This window comes from Kockiozyma suomiensis, assembly GCF_038497685.1.
Source record: "Kockiozyma suomiensis strain NRRL Y-17356 unplaced genomic scaffold V2V93scaffold_10, whole genome shotgun sequence".
NCBI lineage: Eukaryota > Fungi > Ascomycota > Lipomycetes > Lipomycetales > Lipomycetaceae > Kockiozyma > Kockiozyma suomiensis.
In genome coordinates this window covers 60,054-84,365 of record NW_027117673.1, presented here as the reverse complement: position 1 = coordinate 84,365, position 24,312 = coordinate 60,054, and the positions used below count along the sequence as shown (strand labels likewise).

At 44.5% G+C, this 24,312-nt stretch overlaps 10 protein-coding genes across 10 annotated transcripts; 5 read left to right on the top strand and 5 right to left on the bottom strand.

Moving 5' to 3' along the window:
* Positions 1-1,193: 1,193 nt before the first annotated feature.
* Positions 1,194-2,033, top strand: V2V93DRAFT_372306 (uncharacterized protein). Its single transcript, XM_066910710.1, has one exon. The coding sequence runs from the start codon at positions 1,364-1,366 to the stop codon at positions 1,844-1,846; it is 483 nt and encodes a 160-aa protein (XP_066764608.1). The 5' UTR covers positions 1,194-1,363; the 3' UTR covers positions 1,847-2,033.
* V2V93DRAFT_372304 (uncharacterized protein) lies at positions 1,986-2,993 on the bottom strand. The gene is made up of 2 exons (XM_066910709.1): positions 2,765-2,993; positions 1,986-2,708 (listed from the first exon to the last, which is right to left on the bottom strand). The coding sequence occupies exons 1-2, from the start codon at positions 2,916-2,918 to the stop codon at positions 2,155-2,157; spliced, it is 708 nt and encodes a 235-aa protein (XP_066764607.1). The 5' UTR covers positions 2,919-2,993; the 3' UTR covers positions 1,986-2,154.
* Positions 2,994-3,161: 168 nt separating this feature from the next.
* V2V93DRAFT_372301 (tRNA synthetases class II (A)-domain-containing protein) lies at positions 3,162-6,858 on the top strand. The gene is made up of 7 exons (XM_066910708.1): positions 3,162-3,602; positions 3,663-3,771; positions 3,835-3,923; positions 3,994-4,021; positions 4,077-4,099; positions 4,151-4,181; positions 4,238-6,858. Exons 1-7 carry the CDS (start codon positions 3,567-3,569, stop codon positions 6,811-6,813), a joined length of 2,892 nt encoding a protein of 963 aa, XP_066764606.1. The 5' UTR covers positions 3,162-3,566; the 3' UTR covers positions 6,814-6,858.
* Positions 6,818-7,666, bottom strand: V2V93DRAFT_372297 (uncharacterized protein). Its single transcript, XM_066910707.1, has 3 exons — positions 7,559-7,666; positions 7,408-7,455; positions 6,818-7,349 (listed from the first exon to the last, which is right to left on the bottom strand). Exons 2-3 carry the CDS (start codon positions 7,451-7,453, stop codon positions 7,099-7,101), a joined length of 297 nt encoding a protein of 98 aa, XP_066764605.1. The 5' UTR covers positions 7,454-7,455; positions 7,559-7,666; the 3' UTR covers positions 6,818-7,098.
* Positions 7,667-8,345: 679 nt separating this feature from the next.
* Positions 8,346-10,053, top strand: V2V93DRAFT_35052 (nucleotide-diphospho-sugar transferase). The gene is made up of 2 exons (XM_066907968.1): positions 8,346-9,273; positions 9,338-10,053. Exons 1-2 carry the CDS (start codon positions 8,532-8,534, stop codon positions 9,946-9,948), a joined length of 1,353 nt encoding a protein of 450 aa, XP_066764604.1. The 5' UTR covers positions 8,346-8,531; the 3' UTR covers positions 9,949-10,053.
* A 283-nt stretch (positions 10,054-10,336) lies between these two features.
* Positions 10,337-11,866, bottom strand: V2V93DRAFT_372293 (ubiquitin carboxyl-terminal hydrolase). Its single transcript, XM_066910706.1, has 3 exons — positions 11,373-11,866; positions 10,991-11,320; positions 10,337-10,933 (listed from the first exon to the last, which is right to left on the bottom strand). Exons 1-3 carry the CDS (start codon positions 11,409-11,411, stop codon positions 10,379-10,381), a joined length of 924 nt encoding a protein of 307 aa, XP_066764603.1. The 5' UTR covers positions 11,412-11,866; the 3' UTR covers positions 10,337-10,378.
* V2V93DRAFT_372292 (uncharacterized protein) lies at positions 11,405-12,966 on the top strand. The gene is made up of 2 exons (XM_066910705.1): positions 11,405-11,723; positions 11,795-12,966. Exons 1-2 carry the CDS (start codon positions 11,568-11,570, stop codon positions 12,767-12,769), a joined length of 1,131 nt encoding a protein of 376 aa, XP_066764602.1. The 5' UTR covers positions 11,405-11,567; the 3' UTR covers positions 12,770-12,966.
* On the top strand, positions 12,967-16,002 carry V2V93DRAFT_337080 (WD40-repeat-containing domain protein). Its single transcript, XM_066907744.1, has 3 exons — positions 12,967-13,090; positions 13,167-15,224; positions 15,372-16,002. Exons 1-3 carry the CDS (start codon positions 13,030-13,032, stop codon positions 15,845-15,847), a joined length of 2,595 nt encoding a protein of 864 aa, XP_066764601.1. The 5' UTR covers positions 12,967-13,029; the 3' UTR covers positions 15,848-16,002.
* On the bottom strand, positions 15,925-18,224 carry V2V93DRAFT_337079 (fungal trichothecene efflux pump). The gene is made up of 2 exons (XM_066907743.1): positions 18,004-18,224; positions 15,925-17,940 (listed from the first exon to the last, which is right to left on the bottom strand). Exons 1-2 carry the CDS (start codon positions 18,175-18,177, stop codon positions 16,285-16,287), a joined length of 1,830 nt encoding a protein of 609 aa, XP_066764600.1. The 5' UTR covers positions 18,178-18,224; the 3' UTR covers positions 15,925-16,284.
* Positions 18,225-19,956: 1,732 nt separating this feature from the next.
* Positions 19,957-21,703, bottom strand: V2V93DRAFT_381274 (major facilitator superfamily domain-containing protein; the record flags this gene model as incomplete). The annotated part of the gene is made up of 3 exons (XM_066912099.1): positions 19,957-21,405; positions 21,458-21,594; positions 21,652-21,703. 3 exons carry the CDS (start codon positions 21,701-21,703, stop codon positions 19,957-19,959), a joined length of 1,638 nt encoding a protein of 545 aa, XP_066764599.1.
* Between the last annotated feature and the right edge of the window lie 2,609 nt (positions 21,704-24,312).

Here is a 24,312-nt window from a genome sequence, read left to right as displayed (position 1 = left end):
AGCTAGTATCGCTAGTAATTATTAGTCAATACCTCTTCACACAAGACTTAAACTTTGGTTCATCGTCTGGCTACATCGTCAAAGAAACGCTGTTGTATGCATCTAGTCAGATTTACATTGCTCATGACCTATGCGTAGGTTATTGAGGGTTGAGCTATTTTTAAGTCAACATCTGGCAGTAGCCTGCAAATCTACGTGAATGTCAATAACTGCTTTGCTACAGGACTCGCATCATGAGAGTACAATACTCTTTTGATTCACTGCACACTAAGACTACAGCTTGAAAACAGACATACCGAGTAATATCAGAAGCGGTCTTTTGTCATCATGTCATTCTATAACTGATATAATATTTAGCAGTTGACTCAAATGTTGAAGCAAAAGTTATCATCAGAGATATGATAACGTAACCACAATTTCTTGCAGAAAGAGCTGTTGCTGGTGGTTGGCGATAAGAACTAGTGTCTGTCATGCAGTTTAGCAGACATAACTGAGGCCTGATGAACTGAGGTCAAATGAGGTGACAACGAGAGATGTCTATGACTAAAATAGGCGTGACAATAAACTCAATACAACCAATGAATGATGGTATTGCTCAAAACAAAATCTATTCAGATATTCGTTGTAATTCTAAACAAAATGATATTGATAAAATCTAAAAAGAGCACTCTAGATACAAAGTGGCCTCGCTAGTTGATAGGGTTTGAAATTAAGCGGCGTCGCTACATCCAGCCAAGCCACCTCCAACGAAGCTAGATATTGACACGATCGTCTTCCCTCCAAGAGGTTTATTATATACTTGTAACAAATTGCTGTGCAGATAGTAGCATTTCAGTTGTTGACTGTCGCGCAGTTATCGAACTCCTCCGGATGCCAGCGTAAGTTTGCTGTCCTTTCTAAACTGGCTTAGCACTTCTTGGTCTATTCCTGACTCAAGTCTGTGTCCATCTTCTCCGGCATAAGTACTGCAGATATGTATCTTTTTAATCCTACGCACCGGTCATCGTCATTGGAGGTGCGACAGCTACTTGGGTATGTTTCCACTAGTGAATCTGGCATGCGAGAGATGTCGTAACTGAGTTGTCTGACTATAGGGAATACTACTCATCATATTGGCAAACAAAATGGGCGTAAGTATATTTATCTTTATTTTTCAATTACATCTATGCGCTATATTAACACGATTGCGTTAGTATTTTTGGCGCAATAATATTCGGAATTATAGCTATTCTCTTCGTTTCGTATGCCCACGCTCGCCATAGACTCTGGAAAGGCAAAGAGCCTCTTCGTTACCACAGCGTACACTCTCCAGCTTGCTTTGTGATTCTCACCTCCTTTGCTAACATGAATTAAACTTCAGTGGATGGTGCAAAACCGAATGCGCTATCACCAAACGCAAGCTGCCCGCGCGGCAGAGCAGTTACAGTACCGCGAAGAGTACCACAGTTATCCATCCTACGCAATGACTACATTTGCAACTCAGAACCACGTCGCTCCGCCGCCACCTGCATACGATCCTCGTTATCCAGCTCCGCCACTCTACGTCCCTCCCAGTGCCGATGGAAAAGATGTCGTGCCAACATACGGGGCTCCACTAAGCGACGCCGGATCTTCAGGCAATAACGAGCACAACGCATCTCAGGGTCCGTTTGCGGATCACCACGAGATTGACTCGTCGTCTTCGCCTATGTTTACTGATTACTCTTCCCATCAAGCTGATATAGCTGCTCGTGCATCCACTGCAGAAGAGTATGAGAGGGCAACAGCTGAGCCTGAGCATGAGCTGTATCCTCCTTCGGGGACTCGGCCAGCGTCTGCTTTGCATGAGACGAGCCGACGGGTGTGATGAAAAATAAATGAAGACACATGTGAGAGCTGTGAATTAGAAGTCAGTGAAGGAGGAATTGAATTAGGACTGCATTAGTAAGTGCATTATGGAATGAGCCGACGTGCTTTTATTGTTATTTTTTTATGAGGAGTTTTTGGTCGCATTCTCGATTAAAAAGTCAATAAAGAGAAAATTTAAATTGAAACATTATATGTTATCAAACATATTTAAACGCCATCTTATAAATACGCCTAGTAATACTCCCCGATATCATTCAAACCAGTAAAAAAAAAAAAAAGAAACTACAAATTTACATATTATTCTGATTAATCTATGTCCATCTCGTCCTCATCTTTATCAGCTTCAGTCAGATCCTCGCGCTCGTCGTCGCCCCAATCTGCTAGCTCCTCATTATCTGCGAGTTGTCTCCTTCGCGACCGGCGACTGGCCTTTGTATCTACATGGCGCGCAATGCTTTCGGCAATGACTTGCTCCTTAGGCTTGTACAGCACCATACCCGTTTCTCGTTCTTTTATATATATCGGCGCAGGTACGCCACCTGCTATGCCCTCTTCCGCGGCTCGCTTGCGTAGAAATGCATAGGGCAATTGCCTGATTTTCCGTTCGACATCCGGCGCAAGCACGTACCTTCCACCTTCATGAAAATCCAACCCGTCTTCATCTTCAGACGAGGAGGGAGTCGACAACGAGTTGATAAAAACCGTGTTTGCGTTCGAAGTGTCCATTCGATCAGCCAGATCATCTGTAGAATTTGAGGCAGTCGACGGCTTGTTCATGTCCCAGTAGTCATAGCGTAGGATAGGCTCGTGCTGTTTCCCAGCCGGCGGAGAAGGCGAGTATACAGAGCCGCGTTGGTTGTCTATAGTAAATTAGCAAATACTCAAGCAAACTAAGTCAGTAAACTAAGAGACATACCAATTGTGAGCTTTGTAAAAGAGTCAAGTAGCCGCCTCTTTGTCTTCCCCAGACGCCCTCCGCCGGCCCCCGACGAGTCATTCGGCGACCGCGGCCGCTTCCTATCAGAAGACGGCTTCGAGCGATTCACTAGCAAAGCCTCCTCAATCAACATGTTTTAACAGAAGAAGAAGCACATACTATTAAAGCTGAGAGCTAAGCTGCTTGGGAGTTTAAACATGGAGACGCGTTGTCGAACTGGGAAGAATAAAGAGAATGAATACGAGTTTCTGTTTGCAGTCACCCTAAACCGAAGTTACCCGGACTGATATTAGATCTACACGTGATTATTCATAAATGACTCATCGTAGAGATGAAATACTGGAGGGCATTTTGGTTATTTCATATATTGCTATAAGAAATAAAAATCGTCCACAGATCAGTAAACAACTTCAAATATGATATTATTAAAAGAAAGAATAAAAATAAAAGAGTATGTGGCTAGACGTAGCTAAGCGGTGAGTCTTCCTCAGTTTGCGGCGCTAATGAAAGCCTTCTTATAATCTACTCTTGCCGCCTTTTCTTGTTTCTTGAATGCTCACCGTCGCCTACCAGAAACACTCTTTGTCTGTTTTGTATGTATTTCTATCGCAATTGTATCTGATTAAATTGTGGTTCATTTCAATTGGCAAGTTACTTGCACTGATCGTGACCACTCGGCTCTGCAGATAAAGAAAAAAACCTGGTTTTTAACTCCTTCTTTTCATCCAGATTTCGGTCTTCTTTGCGTGCTTTCACTTCCTCTTCTATCGCTCTCGACAAGATGGTTCTTTCTCCGGAAGAATGGCCTGCCCAAAAGGTAACATTCTTCTTTGGCCGCCAGGCACCAGTATAAACAACCTAACACACCTCGCCACAGGTCCGCCAGACTTTTTTAAACTACTTCACCGAAAAGCGCGGACACACCTTCGTCCCTTCTTCTTCAGTAATTCCCTACGATGATCCGACTCTACTTTTTGCCAATGCAGATATGTGCTATTCTTGTTCTTTTTATCGGGAGTGAAAGTGGATGATATTGACATTTGTTATACGCATGAATCAGTACAAGGCTATCTTCCTCGGAAAAGTCGATCCATCTTCGGATTTTGCCAAGCTTAAACGTGCAACAAACTCTCAAAAGGTATGTTATTTTCGAGAGTATGAGAGTCCGTTTTGAGAGATATTTGAGACTAAAAACTTTACTTCTATAGTGTATTCGCGCCGGAGGCAAGCACAATGGTAAGATTTCACAGTGTCGTCTTTTTGAGAAATTTAAAACTAACATGATATCTAGATCTTGAGGACGTCGGCAAGGACGTATGTAATTTGTTCCCGATAAGACATGACTGTTTCTAATTTATCCTGCAGAGCTATCACCACACTTTTTTCGAAATGCTTGGTAGGTCTCTTCCTCACTCTTGTGACACAAAGATAAACGTCTAACAAAAATCAAAGGCAACTGGTCGTTTGGCGACTACTTCAAAAAGGAGGCCATTGCCTGGTCATGGGAGCTTTTAACTGAGGTCTATGGAATCGACCCAAATCGCCTCTATGCAACCTACTTTGGTGGTGACGAAAAATCTGGTCTCGAGCCTGATCTTGAGACTAAACAAATCTGGACTGATATTGGGATGCCGGAAGACCATATCCTTCCTGGCTCCTTGAAAGATAACTTCTGGGAGATGGGTGACCAGGGTCCATGTGGTCCTTGCTCTGAAGTCCACTACGACCGAATCGGAGGCCGTAATGCCGCGCATCTAGTTAACATGGACGATCCGAATGTGCTGGAAGTGTGGAACAACGTTTTCATCCAGTTCAACCGCGAGGCCGACGGCTCGTTACGATCGCTGCCCAACAAGCACGTCGACACCGGTATGGGTTTCGAACGACTAGTCTCGGTTTTGCAAGACAAGCTCTCAAACTATGACACCGACGTCTTTACTCCTCTCTTTGAAAAGATTCAGGAACTCACAGGTGCACACCCGTATACCGGAAAATTTGGCGACGAAGACGTTGATGGTATCGACACCGCCTACCGCGTTGTCGCCGACCACGTGCGTACTCTCACTTTTGCGCTTTCAGACGGTGGAGTGCCGAACTCTGAGGGTCGTGGATATGTTTTACGTCGAATTTTGCGTCGTGGAGCGCGATTTGTGCGCGACAAGTTCCACACTGATATCGGTAATTTTTTCTCGCGACTTGCGCCTACTTTGATTGAGCAGATGCGTGATATCTTCCCTGAGCTCGAGAGCCGAATTAAGGATGTGCAGGAGATTCTAGACGAGGAAGAACTGTCCTTCAGACAGGCTCTGACTAAAGGTGAAGAGCTTTTCCAAAAGATGATGAAGCAGGCGCGCGAGCAGGGATCAAGCCGGATCAATGGTGTTGGCGTGTGGCGACTTTATGACACGTACGGATTTCCAGTTGATTTGACTCGATTGATGGCGGAAGAAAATGGGTTTACGATCGACGAAGAGGAAGTTGCTGCCGCACAGGCTGAGTCGAAGGAGAAGAGTAAAGGTGGAAAGAAGGGTAGTGACGATAAGGAGAGAGTTACTCTGAGCGTGCACGATATTGCTGCGCTCGAGAGTAAAGGAATTCCGAAGACCGATGACCATTACAAGCATAATCGTGGCGAAGTCGAAGGTGCGGAGATTGCTGCTATTTTCACGGGCGAGGCGTTCGTCGATTCAACAGCGTCTCTTGCCGATGACGCGCGCCTTGGAATTCTACTTGACAAGACAAACTTTTATGCTGAGCAAGGTGGACAGACATTTGACACCGGCCGGATCACTGTCGATGGGCAGTCTGAGTTTAAGGTTGAGAACGTGCAGCAGTATGGTGGATACGTGCTTCACACCGGATACTTATCCTACGGTGCGCTGAAAGTGGGCGAGAAAGTCAGCGCCGAGTACGACGAGTTGCGACGATGGCCGATTCGCAACAACCACACAGGCACGCACGTACTTAATTTTGCGCTGCGAGCGACGCTCGGAGACGGCGTTGACCAGAAGGGTTCGCTTGTTGCGCCAGACCGTTTACGATTTGACTTCTCCCATCGTAGTGCGATGACAATGGCGCAGGTTAGCGAGACTGAGAATATTGCGACGCAAGAAATCAGGCGTAATCTGACTGTTTATGCCAAAGATGTGCCTTTGAAGCTCGCGAGGGAGATCGATGGTGTGCGCGCAGTCTTTGGCGAGACATATCCTGATCCTGTGCGAGTTGTTTCTGTCGGTGTGCCTGTTGACGAGTTACTTGCTGATCCCAGCAGCGAGAAGTGGCTGGGATACTCTATTGAATTTTGTGGTGGTACGCACGTTAAGTCAACCGGGGATATTAAGGAGATGATTATTGTTGAGGAATCGGCTGTGGCGAAGGGTACACGACGAATTGTTGCCGTGACTGGTAGTGAGGCATACGAGGTGCAGAGAGTTGCCAAGGAATGGTCGGCAAGGCTTGATGCACTTGAGAAGATGGCTTCAGGAGTCGCGAAGGAGGCCGAAGCCAAGACGATTGGACCGGCGCTTAATAACTTGTCAATTGCTGTGACTAAGAAATCTGAGCTCAAGGAGCGATATGCTAGTATTCTTAAGAAAGTTACGGATGAGACGAAGGCGCGACAGAAAGCCGAGGCGAAACGCGCTGTTGATCTCGTCACTGAGTATTTCTCTGGAGAAAATGGTGAGAGCAAGAAGTTCCTTGTGGCTGCTGTGCCGGAGATTGGTGCCAATGCAAAGGCGATCACCGAGGCTATGGCATACGTGCGCAAGAGTCAGCCAGGAAAATCCGTATACTTGTTTGCGGCAACATCGGTAGAGGAGGACGATGCCAAGGTCGCGCATGGTGGATACGTTGACAAAGAAGCAGGATTGAGTGCATTAGAAGTTGGAAAAGTTGTTGCTGAGGTTGTTGGTGGTAAAGCTGGAGGTAAGGATCCCACTGTGCAAGGTGTTGGCAGTAAGGTTTCTAAAGTTGACGAAGCTATTGCTGCTGTTGAGAAGTTATTTGCAGACAAGTTAAAGATTTGAAGCGGGCTGTAATATAAATAAAGGAATTGATTTCTATGAAAAGTGATTTAAGTAATCTGTGTATTGAAAACACATCCACCAGAAAACACATCCACCAAACTCCACCAACCCAGCACACATAATATATATATAGTTTAACCTCACTATAATCCCACACAAATATCTTAATTATAAAAATAACAACTGATCTACTATAATACTGTGACTATCACTTCTAATTCTCTCTCTCTTCAATCTCGGTAGCGATCAATTTTGATACATAAGTTAACGCGAGAGGAGATACGATTAAGCGGTAGTATATATTCTTTCTTCGACAATGACGGCACCGTATCCATTACGACCACCAGTATTTATCGTGTCAGAGTATACACCAGGAGCAGGGTCGTCAATGAATCCCGAATCGCGGCGTTTCATGTAAACATACTCGAGGTAAAATGCATGTATATGGCCGGGAATATAGCCGAGAGCAGTGAGGGCGATGTTGATAAGGAGGTCGACTGAGCAGCCGCCTATTATAAAGACACCGGCGGGAGGAACTGTCACAAGTGTTAATACATTTTGCTTGATTTCTACTACGAAAGAATAGAAACTTACAGAAGACAGTGAGGAGAATGAGAAGAAAGTCGGAGCAAAATGCCATGGCTGATTGGTTAGCTATGTCTGCTTCACGAACCTCGTTTTCTTCGTCGTCGTCGTATTGGGATGCAGCCATTTATAGAGCTTGTAAAAAGAAGGAAAAATATACCTGTCAATCGCAATAGAGGAAGTTATCGGATTGGAGTAAGTTCAAGAGATGAGGATAGAAAGATAGCCACGAGTCGCATGATATAATGATTAAGCTAGTAAACAGGAAAGGTTCGTGTGGTTTTACGAGAGTCTTCTAGAATCAAGTATCTAAAAACGCACCGAAATGCTAGAAGGCTAATCTGTGCCGGATTAGGCAGAACTACGTCATTCACTTTCGTTACTAAGAACGCACGTGATATTACTAATAAAGTTGATTAGCAAGAGCGCACACGTGCGGTCGATCAGTCTGAAAAAAGACGAGACAAGGCGATGGACGATCACCGTGATTTGAATGAGTTTCGTCACTATTTTACAAATAATTGCCAGATACATTGCTGATATACTGGCAAAATTGTCATTATTTTGCGTAGCTAGCATAATAATAGCAAACAGCAGTAGGTCGAACAATAAGGGCCCAGCAGAAAAAGCAAATAAGGGTTTTATCAAATTTGTGCCTGGATCCGCCGAAGCCAGTTTTTCGTTGCAGGCTGACGCGTCCTCGGCAGTGTTCCTCCTTTTTTTGCGGCATCTTAGTATATCGGTCGGTTCTTGTAGCTAAGCAGTTTTTTCGTTTGATGTGCTTATTTGATATTCTAAGTTGCTATCGCGGTACTCTGTGGTTATTGTTTAATCATGTAGATTCTGTTATCGTGGCACCTTATCATCAACGCAATTATTTTTCGCAATTAGTAATGATAGCAGCCCATATTCTGCTCTATTACTGATTCAAATTAAATCTCTCATTCTCTGTATGAAAAAAGGCTGCAAGTTCATACGTCAAACCTTGTTTCGTGTGTCCAATCCTCTCGCCTTCCCCAAGCAGCAATAAATACCACACTCTACTCTCTGCCCACCTTCCACCACCAAATCCTCCTCCTCCTCATCCTCTCCTTTCATTCCTCTCGCCATTCTTCTTGGTATCCCTCCGCAGAATGCGCATCCTCGCACCGCGCAAGGTGCCTAGATGCCTTTCCGCCTTTTTCATCGTCTTTTGCCTCATCTTCGCCCTCGCTGCCATCCTCCACGCGTTGCACCGCATTGAGATCGTCGACCATGCCTACCTCGACCGAGTAACTTCTTCAATTGGCATCTCTGATAGCTCTCTTTACACAGACTCTGGTGCTACTGATGCTGATGCCGCGCCTTCCGGAAAGAACATACCGCAGACCGTATCTGACGTCACTCCCGCAGATTCTTTTTCCTCGTCGTCGTCTGGCGGGCAAGTCTTGGTGGACAACAATATTGAAATCAGGCGCGAAAATGCAACTTTTGTAATGCTCGTCCGAAACTCGGAAGTGCATAACGCCCGCACCTCGATCCGCTACGTCGAAGATCGTTTCAATAAAAATTACCACTACCCATGGCTCTTCCTCAATGATCGGCCCTTCTCTGCAGATTTCATCCGAATGACGAAAAATCTGGTTTCTGGGGAACCTACCTATGCGCAAATCCCGCGTGAAGTTTGGTCGATGCCTGAATGGGTCGACAGACAAAAGGCGCGCGAACGCATGCGGGAAATGGCTGCGAAAAACATTCTTTATGGAGGCTCTGAAAGCTATCGACACATGTGCAGATTCTTCTCAGGATTCATGTATCGTATGGAAGAGATGCAAAAATATGATTATTATTGGCGTGTCGAGCCTGATACTCAACTTTACTGCGATATTGATTATGGTGCGCATTCTTCTATTATCATTATATTAATTTTCACAATGATCTAACACTAATACTTGTACAGACCCATTCACATTCATGCGCGAAAATAAAAAGAAATATGGCTTTGTGATTAGTCTCAAAGAATTCGCATCAACAATCGAAACCCTCTGGCCGACCGTCCAAAATTTCTCTATTGCTCACCCCGAATATATCCACCCCAACAACGCACTTGAGTTCATTGTCGACGATAAGCGTAACATTACGGAAGGCGGCTACAATCTCTGTCATTTCTGGTCGAATTTTGAAATAGCCGCTATGGATTTCTGGAGGTCGCCTGCTTATACCGAATTATTCGAAGCTCTTGATCGGTCCGGTGGCTTTTTTTATGAGCGGTGGGGTGATGCGCCGGTTCATTCCGTCGCTGCATCGCTCCTCCTCGACAAAGAGGAGATTCACTGGTTTTACGACGTGGGATATCGTCATCATCCATTCACGCACTGTCCGGAACCCAGGAAAGAATATCATGAATCAGGCAAATGCTACTGTAATCCGACGCAAAACTTCGACCGTAACGCGTATAGTTGCACGAGGCAGTATCGGCGGATGAGGGGAGACCTAGGTGTGCAGAAGAGTGTTAGTCAGTTATTAGAGGATCGCAAGCACGCCAAAGCAGTTCCTGCTCTGTCTATTTGATCTTATTTCTTTTTTTCCCTTCCGTTGCACTATTTGTGAAGTTCATTTTACTTTTTGGGATGATATTTGAATGGCTTTTGGAATTTTGAGCTGTAAGAGCAAGGAAAGAAAAGAAGGATAGAGTTGGGGATAATTGTATTATATCTGTTTTACAAGTCCACTACCGGACATATTGCTCTTTGCTTTTTATTTTTATCGGTTCGGGCGTTATGATTTATTTTTCAGCATCCAGGAATTGGAATTTATTTTGCTTATTACTCTTTGGTTATATCTTTGCTTTTTTTCCTGCTTTCATATCCGAGTCTGATTCAATTTGGCGATTGGAAGATTATGGATTTATGACCTGGCATTTTGATGGATATGTATATAGATATTTACGCGTGAGCTATTTTCGTAAAAAAGAAAACATTGATTCATACTAAAAGAACTGTCAAGTCTTGGATTGCAAATATCTTTGCGCACTCTTCTCCTTTGCCTGATCAATAATTCCTTCAAAAGCAGTATCTCCGCCTTTCTCAACCACATCATCAACCACATACTTCAGCATTTCCGCAATCAATCCTACGAAATTCTCACGTCGCAAAATATTCTCGCGTCGCCATTCCGCGCGCTTCTCATTCTCCCGCTCGAGTCTCTCAAAATCACCGATATTACTCCATAACTCCCTACGATCAGCACATACTGCAAGTAAATTAAACCGAACCTCACTAGCATCGTAGCGTGCTATACGACGATACAATACTTCGACCACCTTTTCAGGAAATTCGTCATCGGTGCATGGACCGTGTGAAATTGGTGCAGGCTGTAATCCATCCAATTCGTACAGTGTACCAGAAATAGGCACATATGCTATAAAATGATAAAGATCATCATCATCAGTTGCAGTGCGGGGTGCTATTGATTCGTCGACGAACGGAGTTGGACGAGAAAAGGAGTTGTGAGTTGAGCGGATAAGATCTGAATTCGAGATTGTTTCGCCGCGCAACTATTATTTTCCTCGTCAGAACGTATCTTTACTGGTTCTAGCAAAGAGTGATTATACTTCTCCATCAAACCCGGTTGTAAAAGACTTAAATTCATCCAGAGCACTACCAAGTTTGATCTCCTCGCGATTCATCAGGACGCTCAAGATCGCCTGCGTAGCGCACGCATTCTGAATCTTCTGCCTAGCAAAGAAAATCTCATGCTCAACTTCGGGAACATATACACCACCATCCGTAGTTTGACTTGCTGCAGATTGTGTCCATTTGAAAAGAAAAATGACTCCATAGAGCGGTGCTAGTGCCGATAGAGAAGTTGGGTCTAGCGTTAGTAGTTCATCAAGCTGGACTGCCTTCACGCCGAGGGTTTCGATCAGTTCGGTGAAGACGCCCTAAAAACTGTTAAATCAGAAGTATATGACTGTAGTACTATTTAGAACATACAGCATCAGATTCTATTGTATTCCAGCCGGAGTCGGACATGATTGCATATGCCAACGATGATACTATATTGTTGAACGTAGATAGACGAGGAGTGATGCAACCCCTGAATTGACCGACCTTCTTTTACCATTATGGACTTTCCTACCTTCTACTTTCAACCTTCAGCTTTTCTATACGTATATAGTGCATAGCCCCATGAATATAGCAAAGTTAGCAGTAGCAAAAGCTGCTCTAGCTGCTGAATTACTGCGCCCAAATACATCTGTACCACCAATCAAGCCAGAAAAACTTCGCGAGCTGCATTCGTCTCTTGAATCTGCTCTGCGGCAATGTTCTCCTAATAACGTGCAAGTACGTCTTTTTCTGTATTGTTTTCTTCAAATTTCTTGTGCTAGTGACTGATGAGTGTGTTTGATATATAGACTGCTAGAAGAATCATAATTGAGAACATTGGTGATATTTCGGCACGAATCTCTGCTCTGGGAAAGTACTTGAGTATCCTATCGCCCAGTACAAAAACTCGTCACGCTCGCACTTATATACTGTACATTCTTAACGATGTCTTATATCATTCTAAAAGTGACATATTTCAAAGCACTATAGGGGCGTTTATACCGCTTTTAGTAGCTAATGCATGGGGTTATAAGCGAATGCGTGCACAGGTGGAGATTGTTGTATCAATTTGGAAAGATCGTCAATATTTCCCTAGCTCTCTTGTCGATAACCTTCTTAATGAGAAAGAAATCAAAAGCTTGCTTGAATCTAAAAGCAAGTCTACCGAAGAGCTTGAATCAAATGAACCTCCAGAAATATTAGGTCGGGCAGGAGCTTCGTTTTACGACTTGCCAGCTTCTACAACGATGAGATTTATCAGCATGTCAAGCTGCATCCCACCCGATGTTATTAAGCCTGTGCGTTTGCAGCTTGATCCAAAAACAGGGAATTTCACACAGCAAGTACTTGATGCCGCGGAAAGGTTTTATAAAGCAATTGGGTATACCTCACGATTTCGAGAGGCTGATGAAGAAGGAGATCAGGATGAAGTTGTGTATCAGGGATGGACTGTTGAGCTCTACGAGAAAGATGAGCAACGACAAAGAGTGCAAGAGAATAATGGCGACAATGAGCGCGAGCGTGGACGTTTATCGCCTTACAGTGAAAACCGACGCTCACGATCTTATTCGTCGTATAGCAGTCGGAGTCGAAGTCGCAGCCGAACAAGAAGTCAAAGTCCAAGAAGAAGCACAAGTAAATCAGAAGAGGTGCCTATAAAAAATCACGAGAGAACCGGTATAGCAAGCAGTCAGTGGCTGCCGCCGGCAACATCACCAGAATCGTTTGCTCCTCAGCAACCAAGGCATTGGAGCGCATCGGCACCCCCATGGCAGCGGCGGTAACTTTTTCTTTTTGGATTGTACGATAATTAACGATCGAATCAATTTTTTAGAAGCCTAATTCATGTAAACCCCGGCAATAATAAAAACCGTGTAGAAGGCAGTTATGCCTAATTCAGTCGTGCTTTGTGTGCGGCTTTACTATTCTGGGTCCAATCGCGCAGATCAGGGGGTTGCCCAGCTATCCCGAGGGGGCCGGGAAGTCGTATGCTCTTCAAAAAACCAAAGCTGGATTGCATCGTAAAGCGCACACAGCGACTAAGATGCGTCTGTCAATTCCGACATTTGGTTTGTTTGACTCTGAGGAGCCGCCTGTGAAGCATAGTGAGTTTTTTTATCTTTCGGAGCTGTAATTCACGCTTGCACGAAAAAATCACTGCTGACATACACGTTTCTATAGAGGCGCTGCCCGGAGCATTCGACGTTTCGGACGACGAGTCCGTTTTCTCGGCGACTCGTCCTGAATCTATCGCGCATTTGACTACATCAATAACTGCGGCCTCAACTGACCCACTTAGCAGACATATTCTTAGGCGAACTGGGACAGAGTTAAATGTATCGTCGGCAGCTGATCTCTCGCGAACTGCATCGTTCGCACCCGGTGACGACCGCGCAATGACCTCGCGTCCGGCATCAACCATCTCGCGCAGACTGTCACGACAGGAGACTGCTAAACAACTACAACTGCTGCAGCCACAGCAGCAACAACAACTAATGCATCCCCAGCAAAAACCTTCGTCGCTTCTGACGGTGGCCTCGGCTCGCGCATCACAAAAGCATGGCGGCAAACACGTTACATTTTTCTCCCGGTTCGGCAAGTCTTCGAATTCCTCACAACGACCAGCATCTTCAGATTCGCAATCCGCGTCTGGCGACTCAGACGTAGACTCCGGAAGTATCCGGCGCTCAGTGCGCAGAGCAGAAGGTAACGACGCGACGCTTTTCTCGTCATCCGCAGCTGAATACATGCTGCATTCTCTCGAACCACCGCGGTATATTCGCGTCCGTGCGCACGGAAAAATGTATAAAGATTTTGACCGTCTATTTCTGGCGCAGGAATTACACCGGCGTCCTAATTCGGATGGAGAATCAGCTGTCGTATCAGTGAATGTGTCGACTTCATCGCTTATTCTACCTCCGAACAAGCGCGGCGCAATATGGGTGCTTAAGTTCTCAAAGAATGGGAAATACCTTGCTGCTGGAGGTGAGGACCGTATCGTACGTATATGGAGCGTCATTTCTTCGCCGGCGGAGAGGGCCCGAAGCGAGCAGCAGCAGCAGGAAGACGACGATGACGCACCTGTGGCGGACAATGCGTCTTTGCATAGATCTAGACGTCATCATCGTCGATCGCAGCGTTTGCAGGCACCTTTATTTCAGCCGTTTCCTATTCACGAATTTGCAGGACATCAAAGTGATGTACTTGACTTATCTTGGAGTAAGAATGATTTTTTACTCTCGTCTTCTATGGATAAGACCGTTCGTCTCTGGCACGTCTCACGACAAGAATGTCTCTGCTGTTTCCAACATGAAGATTTCGTGACATCAATCGCATTTCATCCGTCAGACGACCGCTTTTTCTTATCCGGCTCTCTAGACTCTGTCCTCAGACTATGGAGTATTCCGGATAAAACCGTCGTTTACCGCGCAGAACTACCAGACTTGATCACCGCTGTAGCTTTCACTACAGACGGACAAACCGCCATTGCTGGATGTTTTACTGGGCTCTGCTTTTTCTACGAAACAGTGGGATTACGGTATCATACGCGTATGCATGTGCGCAGTTCGCATGGCAAAAACTCAAAGGGCTCGAAAATTACAGGTATTGTGCATCTCGAAAAATCACCCGAATCGGTATCATCAGACGCAAAACTTTTGATCACAAGTAATGATTCTAGAATCAGACTTTACAATATGCGAGATAAAAGCTTAGAAGCGAAACTAAAAGGAAACGAGAATGTCTGTTCGCAGATCAGAGCTACGGCGTCGGAAGATGGCAGATATGTTATTTGCGGAAGTGAGGATGAGCGGGTCTATATTTGGGATATGCGACAAAAATTCAAGAAAGCGTCAAAACACGCGTACGAGTATTTCACTGCACATAATCATGTCGTTACCGAAGCTGTATTCGCCCCGTCGGCGACAATCGAGTTGCTAAGTCAGTCATGCGATCCAATCTATGACATGTGTACACCGCCTCCTGTCCGCCTCATTCCACCAGGCGAAGACGGCCCGATTGCGAACGCACCGTCGCGCCATAGTGATGGAAATATCATTGTCTCGGCAGATCAATACGGTTCCATCAAAGTCTTCCGACAAGACTGCGCTTACACGAAGCGCAAAGAAGCAGCCGAAGCGGTCGCCGTGTTAAGTAAGACCAGCTCTCATTCTACACCTTCTCACTCAATCCGCCGAAATGACTCAAATTTGTATACCCCATCCCCGTTAACACACAACAGTCTCACGATACCAGGATCCACCGGAGGTAATAGCACTGGCGGTGGTGGTGGTGGCGGTGGTGGTGGTGGTGGTGGTGACAGTGGCAGCAACAGCAGCAGCAGACGGAGCGCAACCAGCAGATCTGTTTCCATCACACTAGCAGCAGATACTCCATCGCGATTATCAGCCCGCAGCGAAGAGCGTCATTCATCTCTCACTAGTCGTGCAAGTCGCAGCTTATCCCGCATAGGCCGATCTAAAAAGCGAAATCTTCCACTAGTAACAGGTCCGTCTCGCCAAGCAAGCAACGCATCCCCAGCTGCTAATAACTTGAGTGCCGAACGTCCTAGATTATCAGTCAGTCATCTCGAACCGGGAAGTTTCTCCCTTCCCGTATCCTCTTCCTCGGAGAACGAAGAAGAAGCAGATAATTTATCACAACACCTCTCTGCTGTGCCTACTAATTCTTTGTCTTACTTTTCTGACGGATTATCGGATTACGAATCTGACATAGCGTCTTCACATCGTGGCGAAAGTGAATTATCATGTCCGAAATGCCATGGGAGAAATTTTAAGGCGTCGATTACGGCGAGAAAAGAGACAAAGCTAGTATGCAGTAATTGTGGAAGTTTGGTAGTTTAAATAAATCTAAACTCTCCCCGGTCATTTCATTGAGCAAAGCATTTGTTTTTTTTTTCTTTTATTTATTTTTTCTTTTTTTATGTTTTTTATTTTTTTTCTAGTTACTGCATTTGATCAATTTAGTTTTGTGGAGTTTTGGTATCTTTGAATTGGCATAGTAATGAAACATAGTTACATATATATAACAAAAATAGCTTAAGATTCAACAAGATAAATAGAAACTAATAGAAACTGATCGTTCTTTCCTCTATCAATACGAAGGAAAAAAAGGGAAGGTGTGCAAACAAATTTGTCCGGAGTCCAGCAAATCTTTTTCCAAAAAATGATCGAAAACAAAAACAAGACCCAAAAGGCAGACACGAATCATTTACTAATGTATTAAAACATTACAATAGTGATTCAACATTAGACTATAGACATTAATCACGATCGAGAACTTAGACAGGATACGAGTCATCTCGTGGACGTTCGCTTTCCTCGGCAGCCCATTCGCGTTCCTTGATTCTTTTCCAGCTGAAATCAATCGAGCGTCTCCAGCCACCCGAGGCAGGTAGAGCATCGACTCTGTTGGTGAGCGGATGATAATCAAGCGACATGAGCGAGAAAAGTAGCCCAACTCCGCCGAAAGCAATCGAGATCTTGTAAATGAAGCGGAAGGCAGGCGCGTAGGCTTGTGCGACGGCAGCGACACCTACTTGACGCTGCTGCGGGGTCAAAGCCTGAACGTTAGGGTCCTCCATGTTACCGGCAATAAGCGCCAGTATGGTGGGCTGAATTGTGAAGAAATCAACGCCAGCCCGCGTTAAAGGCACAAGAATAGTGCTTGAAACGGAGTCGGTTACTCTCTTAGTGAGGAAGTAGTGGTAGAGAGTAGAGCCAATGGCACCTCCAATGTTCTTGGAAGTGAAAAGGAAGCCGGTTGCAAATCCAATGTGATTTGTACCCACGTGGTATTGCGTAAGTAGCATGGCAGTCCAGAAAGAGGCAGAAGCAAACCCGCCAACCATAGCTACGAGCACACTGGACTTGGTAGACGAGGTGGGAGAAATGATTGCGTTGCACGAATTGCAGATCCAAATCATCATGATATAGAAAGTAAACTGATGGTTTCTCCACCTGAAGAAGTAAAAGATCAAGGCAGCAAAGATAGGGAAAATTGCCATAGGAAGAGTGTACGCAGAATCGTACCATCCAGAGTCGACTTCGCCAGATGTAAATAGACCCTTGGTGGCGGTAGGCCAGTAGTTGTTGGTCGCAACATCACTCATTGACTGGAAGAAGATTGCCAGGTTGATAGTTGTGAAGCCTCGCCACTTTCCAAAAACGGATGATAAGAACATGGGGAACTTGAAGCGATGGCTGAAGATGAAGGTCCAGAGTCCAACCAAGACTAATAGTCCGAATCCAATCAAAACCAAGCAAAGAGTGACAGCCGAGTTCCAAGCAAATTGCTGACCACCCATAGAAACTCCAAGAGCAAAGAGGACAATACCGGCAAAGAAAACAAGAGCGCCAAGGATATCAAACTTGAAGACTGATCTGACAATTCCGAGTTGTCGGAAAGGACGTTTCGGAATGGGATTATAAAAGAGCAGAAGCGAGAAAGTCGAGATCCAGAAGACGATGAAAGGAATCCAGAAGCACCAGCGCCAGCTCGAGTGTCGATACAAGCTGTGACTGATGACGGGTGCGAAGCCGATGGCAGGGATCAAAGCTAGCTGGAAGAGACCGTTGACGATTGGGCGCCAGGAATAAGGTACGAGCTCGGAGTTGGTCGCGTAAACTTGAACCTGGAGACCAGCCGCAACACCGAGAATGATACCACCTACAATGATAGTATTCATGTTGCGTGCCCCAGCGGCGAGACCGGAACCGAGAAGACCACCAAAACAGCCAAGAAGCATGAGGTAGCGAGAGCCATACATGTCGGAAAGAGAACCAGCGATGGGCGCGATAAATGCCAAAAGACCAAGCTGTCCAAGCTGGATGAATGTGTAGGTGCTCTGCGGGCCCATGGAATAATTGATCTCGGAAAGAGCATTACTGGAGGTATTGACAGCGAAAAGAGAAGCAAAAATTGTGAAATAGCCGGCCTAGAGATATTGTTGACTGTCAGCACAAAAAGGAGCAAAGTTAAATATCAGTAGAAGACATACGATAATGTTAAGCAGGACAGCGATAGAGAACCGGAAAGGCTGCTCGGGTTTCTCAGAGTATTCGTTAGCAGAGTTGTAGGCGACAGGGACAGCCGATGGAGAGGCACTGCTGCCTCCCTCGTAGGAGTCGACGTTTTCAATGCGATTGTCGTTAATCTTTGGAGGTTGTTCCATGACTGAGAAGACAATATGGCGGAGGAGGACGAAGAAATTGGGAGTGAGCACCAACTTAAGACCTCCGCCGTGACAAGGAGCCGCGAGCAAGTGCGGGGTACGAAGCAGAGAACAAGGCCCGTGACTACCGAAAGAGAGGGCGCACGCACACCAATTCGCCGACGACATTCTGCTCCTGTTATTTAACTCTGCTGTGCTTCCGTTTCGGGGAATAGAAAGCCGCACGATGTGAGACAATGCGTCAGAGGCGTTGTTTGCCGATCGCTGATCTGTTAACCATATTTGCCCTAGGGTTGAAACTGCCGTCTACTCGGTTTTTCACCTTTTGCACCTATGCTGCCAAGCTGCCGGACGGCTGCAATGCCAATGTAGGATCGTTAACAAGTTGATATTACAGACATTGGCAGCTTCTCTGGCAGCAAAGTGACGGCACGCATGCGGGCCCACTCTCGGTGCCACGAGGAAGAAGGAGCGGGCGGGGAAGCAGCAACTCTATATCTTAAACAAGCATATTAACTTGCTATCACGTGAAAATTGCTCGATGAGGAGACATTTATAAGCAGACAAGAAAAACATGACTCGCTTCCTTCTACGGCTAGCCGTCTTTGGTTAGGCGCCGCAGAGATCTTCCGGCTCCTGGGGCCTGTTTATCCGAAGTGTCGGCTGCGATATTCATGATAAGAATTGGATTTTCATAGTCGCATCAGAATGTTGGAGAAAAACTTACGATAGGTTAATACAGAGTGACATACTCCGCGATAGCGCAAAGGTTGTATGGGACTACGATGTCAATCATCCCTTGCTGATGCACTTAAAAACGTGCTGGCGCACGTCACTTTTCAGGCAATATGTATTGCGTGAAGATGCTCCTTCTTGAGCTACAATACCTTTTTTTACGATGCTTATGGCCTGGCACCGATAGACTACTGCACACATGCACGAGTGCGCTTAAGGGGCAGCTCGTTCTGACTGGTCATAATTCAGACTGTAGCTCTACACTCATCGCGAGTATTTGTATTCGTCGTCTTAACGATACCATTCTCCGCATTGGGCATCCCCTTCCTATATTATGCTATGGAGGAAGTGATCGACATTAGACATGGTTTAATTATCAGTAATTCTTACTAATATACATAAATAACAAATTAGTGCCGTAAACGAGCTAGATATTTTCTACTGCTTGCGGCCGACTCCTCCGTCTACCGTCCCGTTCAATCTATGAATACAAGGAGCAAAGTAATCACAAAAAGAGCAAATAAAAATGGATTTTTTGCATAACGACTGGCCTAGCTTACTGACAAGAGCATGATCTCTGGTGGAAACAGCAAGGCATATATTGTAAATCTTATCAATTCGTCTCCTTCATGCTTGTATGCATGTGCATCTGCTGATAACCGAGGTCCCCGCAACTGTTCATATATAGATAATTATCATCTACCAGCAGCAGATTAGGCCTCCAAATTTAATTTTATCTACTCGTCAATGAACATTCTCCCTCTTGGCTCTAGCTTCTATGCCTTCGCCCATCGGCAGCAATTTAGAATTATCATAAAGGCACCAATTAGAAACATGACTCAAATTTAGAGACTGATAACTGCAATTGTATACTCACTCAAACCTACCCAAGAAAGATCGAGCAAGATATACTATCTTGTGTGTACATTTATACGTATCAACCGATCATTAGATAACAATGATAAGAGATAATGACAAACTTATATTATATGCCTATTCATAACCAAAATACTAGCGAACTCGATAGAGCTAGAGTAGCAAAATCTACTCATCGCTCATAAACTTATTCAGCCACTGATTTCTAGCAATCCAGCTTCTAGCTTTCTTACCAAAAATCCACAATGGAATTGTCAGCAAACAAACCACCAAAAACAACATGCCCAGAATACAAAACACAAACAGTACGCCTTCATCATTAATCCAGTCATTTATGAAATATGTTAAACCAAACGTGAGCAAATTGCGCAAATTGATGGCGACAAAGGCTTCTTCAGATAGCTTTGGATGAGAGTCCATTACATAGCCGAAAACACATCCACTCGCAAATGACAGTGACATGTTGGCAATTCCATATGTAAGTACAGGTCCTGCCCAGTGCGTCTGGTAATGTACCGAAGCCCCGAAACCGAAAAATCCAACTGCGCCAAGAATCATAACTGGGACCACAAGCACAAGTCGAAACTCAGATTCGTAAATTCCCTTGTTTCTCTTTGCTAAATATACACAACAATAGTCATTTAGGGGACCAGAAATAAGCTCACCAATAATGACTAGAACAAAGGGTGAAAGACCAACAAGTCCCGTTTGTGAAACAGAGAAATTGTACGGCTCGATAGTGAAGATGCTAGCATTGACAACACTAAATGCGACGATCCAAGTAACGGTGGTGCCGTACATTAAAAACGCCCATAATACAGCAGGGTAGAAAAAAATGACCATTGTTCTCGCAATGATTCGCAGCAAGGGCGCGTTCGAATAGGTCCCAGTATATACACGTAGACTCTTGAGATAGCCGATTTTAGGAGCATCACCTCCCGCATAATACAATCCAGACTCAACTTGGCTATCCTCGGCCTTTTCCACATGTTCACTGTCAAGTTTCTCCCTCTGAAGTTGACTTTCGGCCGGGACATTGATTTCTGGACGAGTATATGAAGTCTCGGGGACTAAAAAGACAACAGCAATCATCAGTACTCCGAAAAAGATTGCGCAAATCCAAAAAGTCCATTTCCATCCCAAATCCTGGATGATATAGCCACTGATAAGCGAACCTCCGGAAATACCGCAAAGCAAAAACAAATTCCAAATAGCAACTCGGGTGCCTTTCTCGTGAACAAAATACATATCGTTGAGAGTACACTGCACGAGAACCTCATACGGTGCCATTCCAAATCCTGAAAAAATACGGCTGCCCAAAAGCGACTTGAAACTAGTTGAAGATCCACCCCAAATGCAGCTAGCAAACATAATTGAAATAGCAAAAATATACATTGGACGCTTGCCATACATTTTCGCAAGAGGGTTCATGACAACCAGCGAGAGACCGATGGTAAGCGTGAGCCAGGAGGTCGTTTGCGATAATTCGTTGACCGATATGTTGAATTCTGCTGCAATACCAACAAATCCAGGAGACAACATTGGCCCAAATGCGCCTACGACTGCAGCAGACATGCCGACAATAAACAGAATACCATCCTTTTTCCATTGGGGCCACTATTTTATTAGTTTAAAACGTCATCAACAATAGTCAAAGTGCTGAGCATACATTTAATGGATCATTTGGATCATCGGAAGGTTGTGGGACTAGAATAATATGAGAGTTGCGGCCCTTTCCGTGCTTCAGCATCCCTGGGGGAAGATGAGCATAAAGAGTGGCAGCATCATTTTGGTCATTCAAATTTGCTTGATGGAGTTAGTTCAGTAAAAAAAAAAATTAACGATTTCAAAAAAGTTGCTTACCTGTACCAGGAATATCCTCCAGCAAGTTATCTTCTAAAATTCCAAATGGCATAGCTCCTTTCTACAGAATAGACTCTGAACAGCCTTGAGTAATGTTCGGCGCAAACCCCATATTTATTAAAATGCGGGGAAGCTTAGATCTTTGTCTGCATACCCACGGAGAACCCACTTGCAGAAGACGAGTGGGGCCCCTGCGCGTATTTGTAGGGTTTGCTAAGCGTTTTGCGCAAGTACACACACAAAAACTGGGTATTCTCTTCCTCGGTGGATCGTTTCTGCCGTGTGCGGCTCAATCCTACCCCGCTTCCCCGCAAACAATTCCGTGGACGGGCCAGGGTTAGCCCAATCATTACAAAATGCACACTGGGCAAACACTGTACTGCCCAGTAATAGAAGCGGTATTCCTTGTATTTTAAACGTGGTCCAGCTGACACCGCAGTAGCTGCGCCTTCCCGTGATCTATGCGAAACCATAATTCAAGAATGCGGGGATGCTCATTAGCGTTCAGCAGTCTTGTATAATACAACTCAAGCAAGTTAGATGCCATTTCAATCCTCACTCTCAATTCAAATTTGTTGATTTGACAAACTATAGTTTTGGGCTCTGCGAAAACAGGGCGAAAGTATTTGTGGCATTAGAGTAGGAACTCGCGACCAAGAAGTCCAGTCCAGAAGTCCGTGAAACTATCAGCAGGAACTAGATTATGACAGACACTTATTAACGACAGAGAATCTCCAAACCCCATCAGAAGTCTAACCTTAAGATAATTAGCATTTCCAATTGGGCTACCAAACGACATGATTCATCAGATATTTTCTTTCATCTACTCTTTGCTTGAAATTTATGGCATCACAAAAAAATTTGGCAGCAGCACTTTCGGCAGGCCCCTTACGCCACGGGGCTTTGTCACAATTGCAGCAACAGTCACAGCAGCTATTAGCAAAAAGTTTTAGGTGTGACATATTCTGTTGTTAGCAAGAACCATAGCCAGCACGCATCACACTGTAAAGTTGCTACCAGATATTGAGCATCAAAGCAGATGTCGAACTAATTGTTAGTGGGATACTAAGACTAATAATATAACAAAAGCGAATTGTGAAGTCGTCTTATTCATTTCTTAACGCTTGTGTGAATGCCAGAATATTTTAGGTCTGCACTTACAGGATATCTTGGTTTGCTTCGACAATAGCAGCCAATCGTTCATGCGCAGATTTAGAGTATGATTGCACTAAATCTTTGGTAAGATTTATGCCTGTCTTATCACTCAATCTACGTCTCATACTAGATGCCGGGTAATCCCCCCACCTTGTACACATAGGTGCATAATCGAAACTTTATTTCCTCTATCGTAGTATCTGACAGCAACTGAGATTTCAGGGGTTTTGGTTAACCCCGGACCAACCAAACCCTCTGATGTCTGCAAAGATTATGGACCTGATGCTGGTTGAAAAGGTATACCGAGCTTGGGAATGTCAAAAGCTCACGTAATGTATGTTTTGAAAAGAAGATAATGCCTTCTAAAGATGTGCCCCGTACAGCGGAGAGATTTAAGGCAGTGGTAATTAACAATCCCATTTGTGAACTAAATACAAGAGAAAGTACCTTTGTACGCCGTAATATAGTATATTTCTTTGAGAAAACGGTTTTCAAATAAGAGTTTGCATATTTAATAACTGGAAACTTACTGCACTACCGAGAGATGAGAGACAGGTACCCGTGATTTGAGAAGGTCTTAGATCAATCGCCGAGATCAAAAACAACTCTTTTAGTATAGAAATCAGTAACCTCTGCAGTTAATCGCGCTCTACTGTATGCACTGCTTTAGGTCACCAATGGTGCCAAAAATGGAAAATGCTAGGGATTGCTCATATGAAATAGCTGACTCGCATTTTTTCATAATTCTCTTCTCTAACTCCGTCAAAATAACAGAAAAACAAGTAAAGAAAGTAACAGATGATCAATCTGGAATCATACTAAGCTGTAAAGCGCACATGTATTGGACTTTTATTGATAAGGTCGTCACTGGGATGCTTCTCATATCTAGCTAGGGAGTGAGAAAATATGCTCCAAGCTTCATCTTTCTCATTCTCTTCAAGACTAGTTTACGCCAGTGCTACGCTGACATAGACAGGTAAAGGCATAAGCATACTCAAGATAACAGTCCTACAGATACTAGGGCCTCACAAGAACAGATTATTATTGACATAATAGATCACTTGAAAAACTGAGACTAAATACGGAAATAGTAAACAATATTATGTAAATCATAAGACCATAATTGCTTTTTTATCAAAGTTCTGAGAATTAAGTATATTGGAGAAGTCATATGCTCTTTTTTTATATCTATTATTTTTTTTTAGGCTGGCTGTTTTCTTTATATTATTTTCTGTGAGATGTAGCACAGGAAGTAAGATTCGAATGTCGCTCGTTTTTGGAATATGAAATAATTATTAATATTCTCTGTTCTGCTTGATTGAGGATAATGAATTAAGCCGCTGACACTGATTTGAACGTCAGTCTTCTGGTCTCTCCAACGAATGATCATCCTGTGTTACAGCTCATTTTCGGATCAAATAACCTCGGGCCAATCTGGCGGATGTAAATGAAACTAGATTTGCTCCGTGGGTAAATACTTTTGTCAGCATAATGTGAGTATATTAA

What these genes read in the sequence shown, in the direction of transcription:
- V2V93DRAFT_372306 (XM_066910710.1), top strand. Translation starts at nt 1,364, where the DNA reads ATGGTGCAAAACCGAATGCGCTATCACCAAACGCAAGCTGCCCGCGCG.
- V2V93DRAFT_372304 (XM_066910709.1), bottom strand. Translation starts at nt 2,918, where the DNA reads ATGTTGATTGAGGAGGCTTTGCTAGTGAATCGCTCGAAGCCGTCTTCT. An exon ending in TTTTACAAAGCTCACAATTG is followed by an intron (nt 2,709 to 2,764) that starts GTATGTCTCTTA and finishes AATTTACTATAG; the next exon opens with ACAACCAACGCGGCTCTGTA.
- V2V93DRAFT_372301 (XM_066910708.1), top strand. Translation starts at nt 3,567, where the DNA reads ATGGTTCTTTCTCCGGAAGAATGGCCTGCCCAAAAG. An exon ending in CGCCGGAGGCAAGCACAATG is followed by an intron (nt 4,022 to 4,076) that starts GTAAGATTTCAC and finishes CATGATATCTAG; the next exon opens with ATCTTGAGGACGTCGGCAAG. An exon ending in CACTTTTTTCGAAATGCTTG is followed by an intron (nt 4,182 to 4,237) that starts GTAGGTCTCTTC and finishes CAAAAATCAAAG; the next exon opens with GCAACTGGTCGTTTGGCGAC.
- V2V93DRAFT_372297 (XM_066910707.1), bottom strand. Translation starts at nt 7,453, where the DNA reads ATGGCATTTTGCTCCGACTTTCTTCTCATTCTCCTCACTGTCTTCT. An exon ending in CATTCTCCTCACTGTCTTCT is followed by an intron (nt 7,350 to 7,407) that starts GTAAGTTTCTAT and finishes CACTTGTGACAG; the next exon opens with TTCCTCCCGCCGGTGTCTTT.
- V2V93DRAFT_35052 (XM_066907968.1), top strand. Translation starts at nt 8,532, where the DNA reads ATGCGCATCCTCGCACCGCGCAAGGTGCCTAGATGCCTTTCCGCCTTT. An exon ending in TTACTGCGATATTGATTATG is followed by an intron (nt 9,274 to 9,337) that starts GTGCGCATTCTT and finishes ATACTTGTACAG; the next exon opens with ACCCATTCACATTCATGCGC.
- V2V93DRAFT_372293 (XM_066910706.1), bottom strand. Translation starts at nt 11,411, where the DNA reads ATGTCCGACTCCGGCTGGAATACAATAGAATCTGATGCT. An exon ending in ATACAATAGAATCTGATGCT is followed by an intron (nt 11,321 to 11,372) that starts GTATGTTCTAAA and finishes AACAGTTTTTAG; the next exon opens with GGCGTCTTCACCGAACTGAT. An exon ending in CAACCGGGTTTGATGGAGAA is followed by an intron (nt 10,934 to 10,990) that starts GTATAATCACTC and finishes GGAAAATAATAG; the next exon opens with TTGCGCGGCGAAACAATCTC.
- V2V93DRAFT_372292 (XM_066910705.1), top strand. Translation starts at nt 11,568, where the DNA reads ATGAATATAGCAAAGTTAGCAGTAGCAAAAGCTGCTCTAGCTGCTGAA. An exon ending in GTTCTCCTAATAACGTGCAA is followed by an intron (nt 11,724 to 11,794) that starts GTACGTCTTTTT and finishes TTTGATATATAG; the next exon opens with ACTGCTAGAAGAATCATAAT.
- V2V93DRAFT_337080 (XM_066907744.1), top strand. Translation starts at nt 13,030, where the DNA reads ATGCGTCTGTCAATTCCGACATTTGGTTTGTTTGACTCTGAGGAGCCG. An exon ending in GGAGCCGCCTGTGAAGCATA is followed by an intron (nt 13,091 to 13,166) that starts GTGAGTTTTTTT and finishes ACGTTTCTATAG; the next exon opens with AGGCGCTGCCCGGAGCATTC. An exon ending in ATCCCCGTTAACACACAACA is followed by an intron (nt 15,225 to 15,371) that starts GTCTCACGATAC and finishes CACTAGCAGCAG; the next exon opens with ATACTCCATCGCGATTATCA.
- V2V93DRAFT_337079 (XM_066907743.1), bottom strand. Translation starts at nt 18,177, where the DNA reads ATGGAACAACCTCCAAAGATTAACGACAATCGCATTGAAAACGTCGAC. An exon ending in CTGTCCTGCTTAACATTATC is followed by an intron (nt 17,941 to 18,003) that starts GTATGTCTTCTA and finishes CAATATCTCTAG; the next exon opens with GCCGGCTATTTCACAATTTT.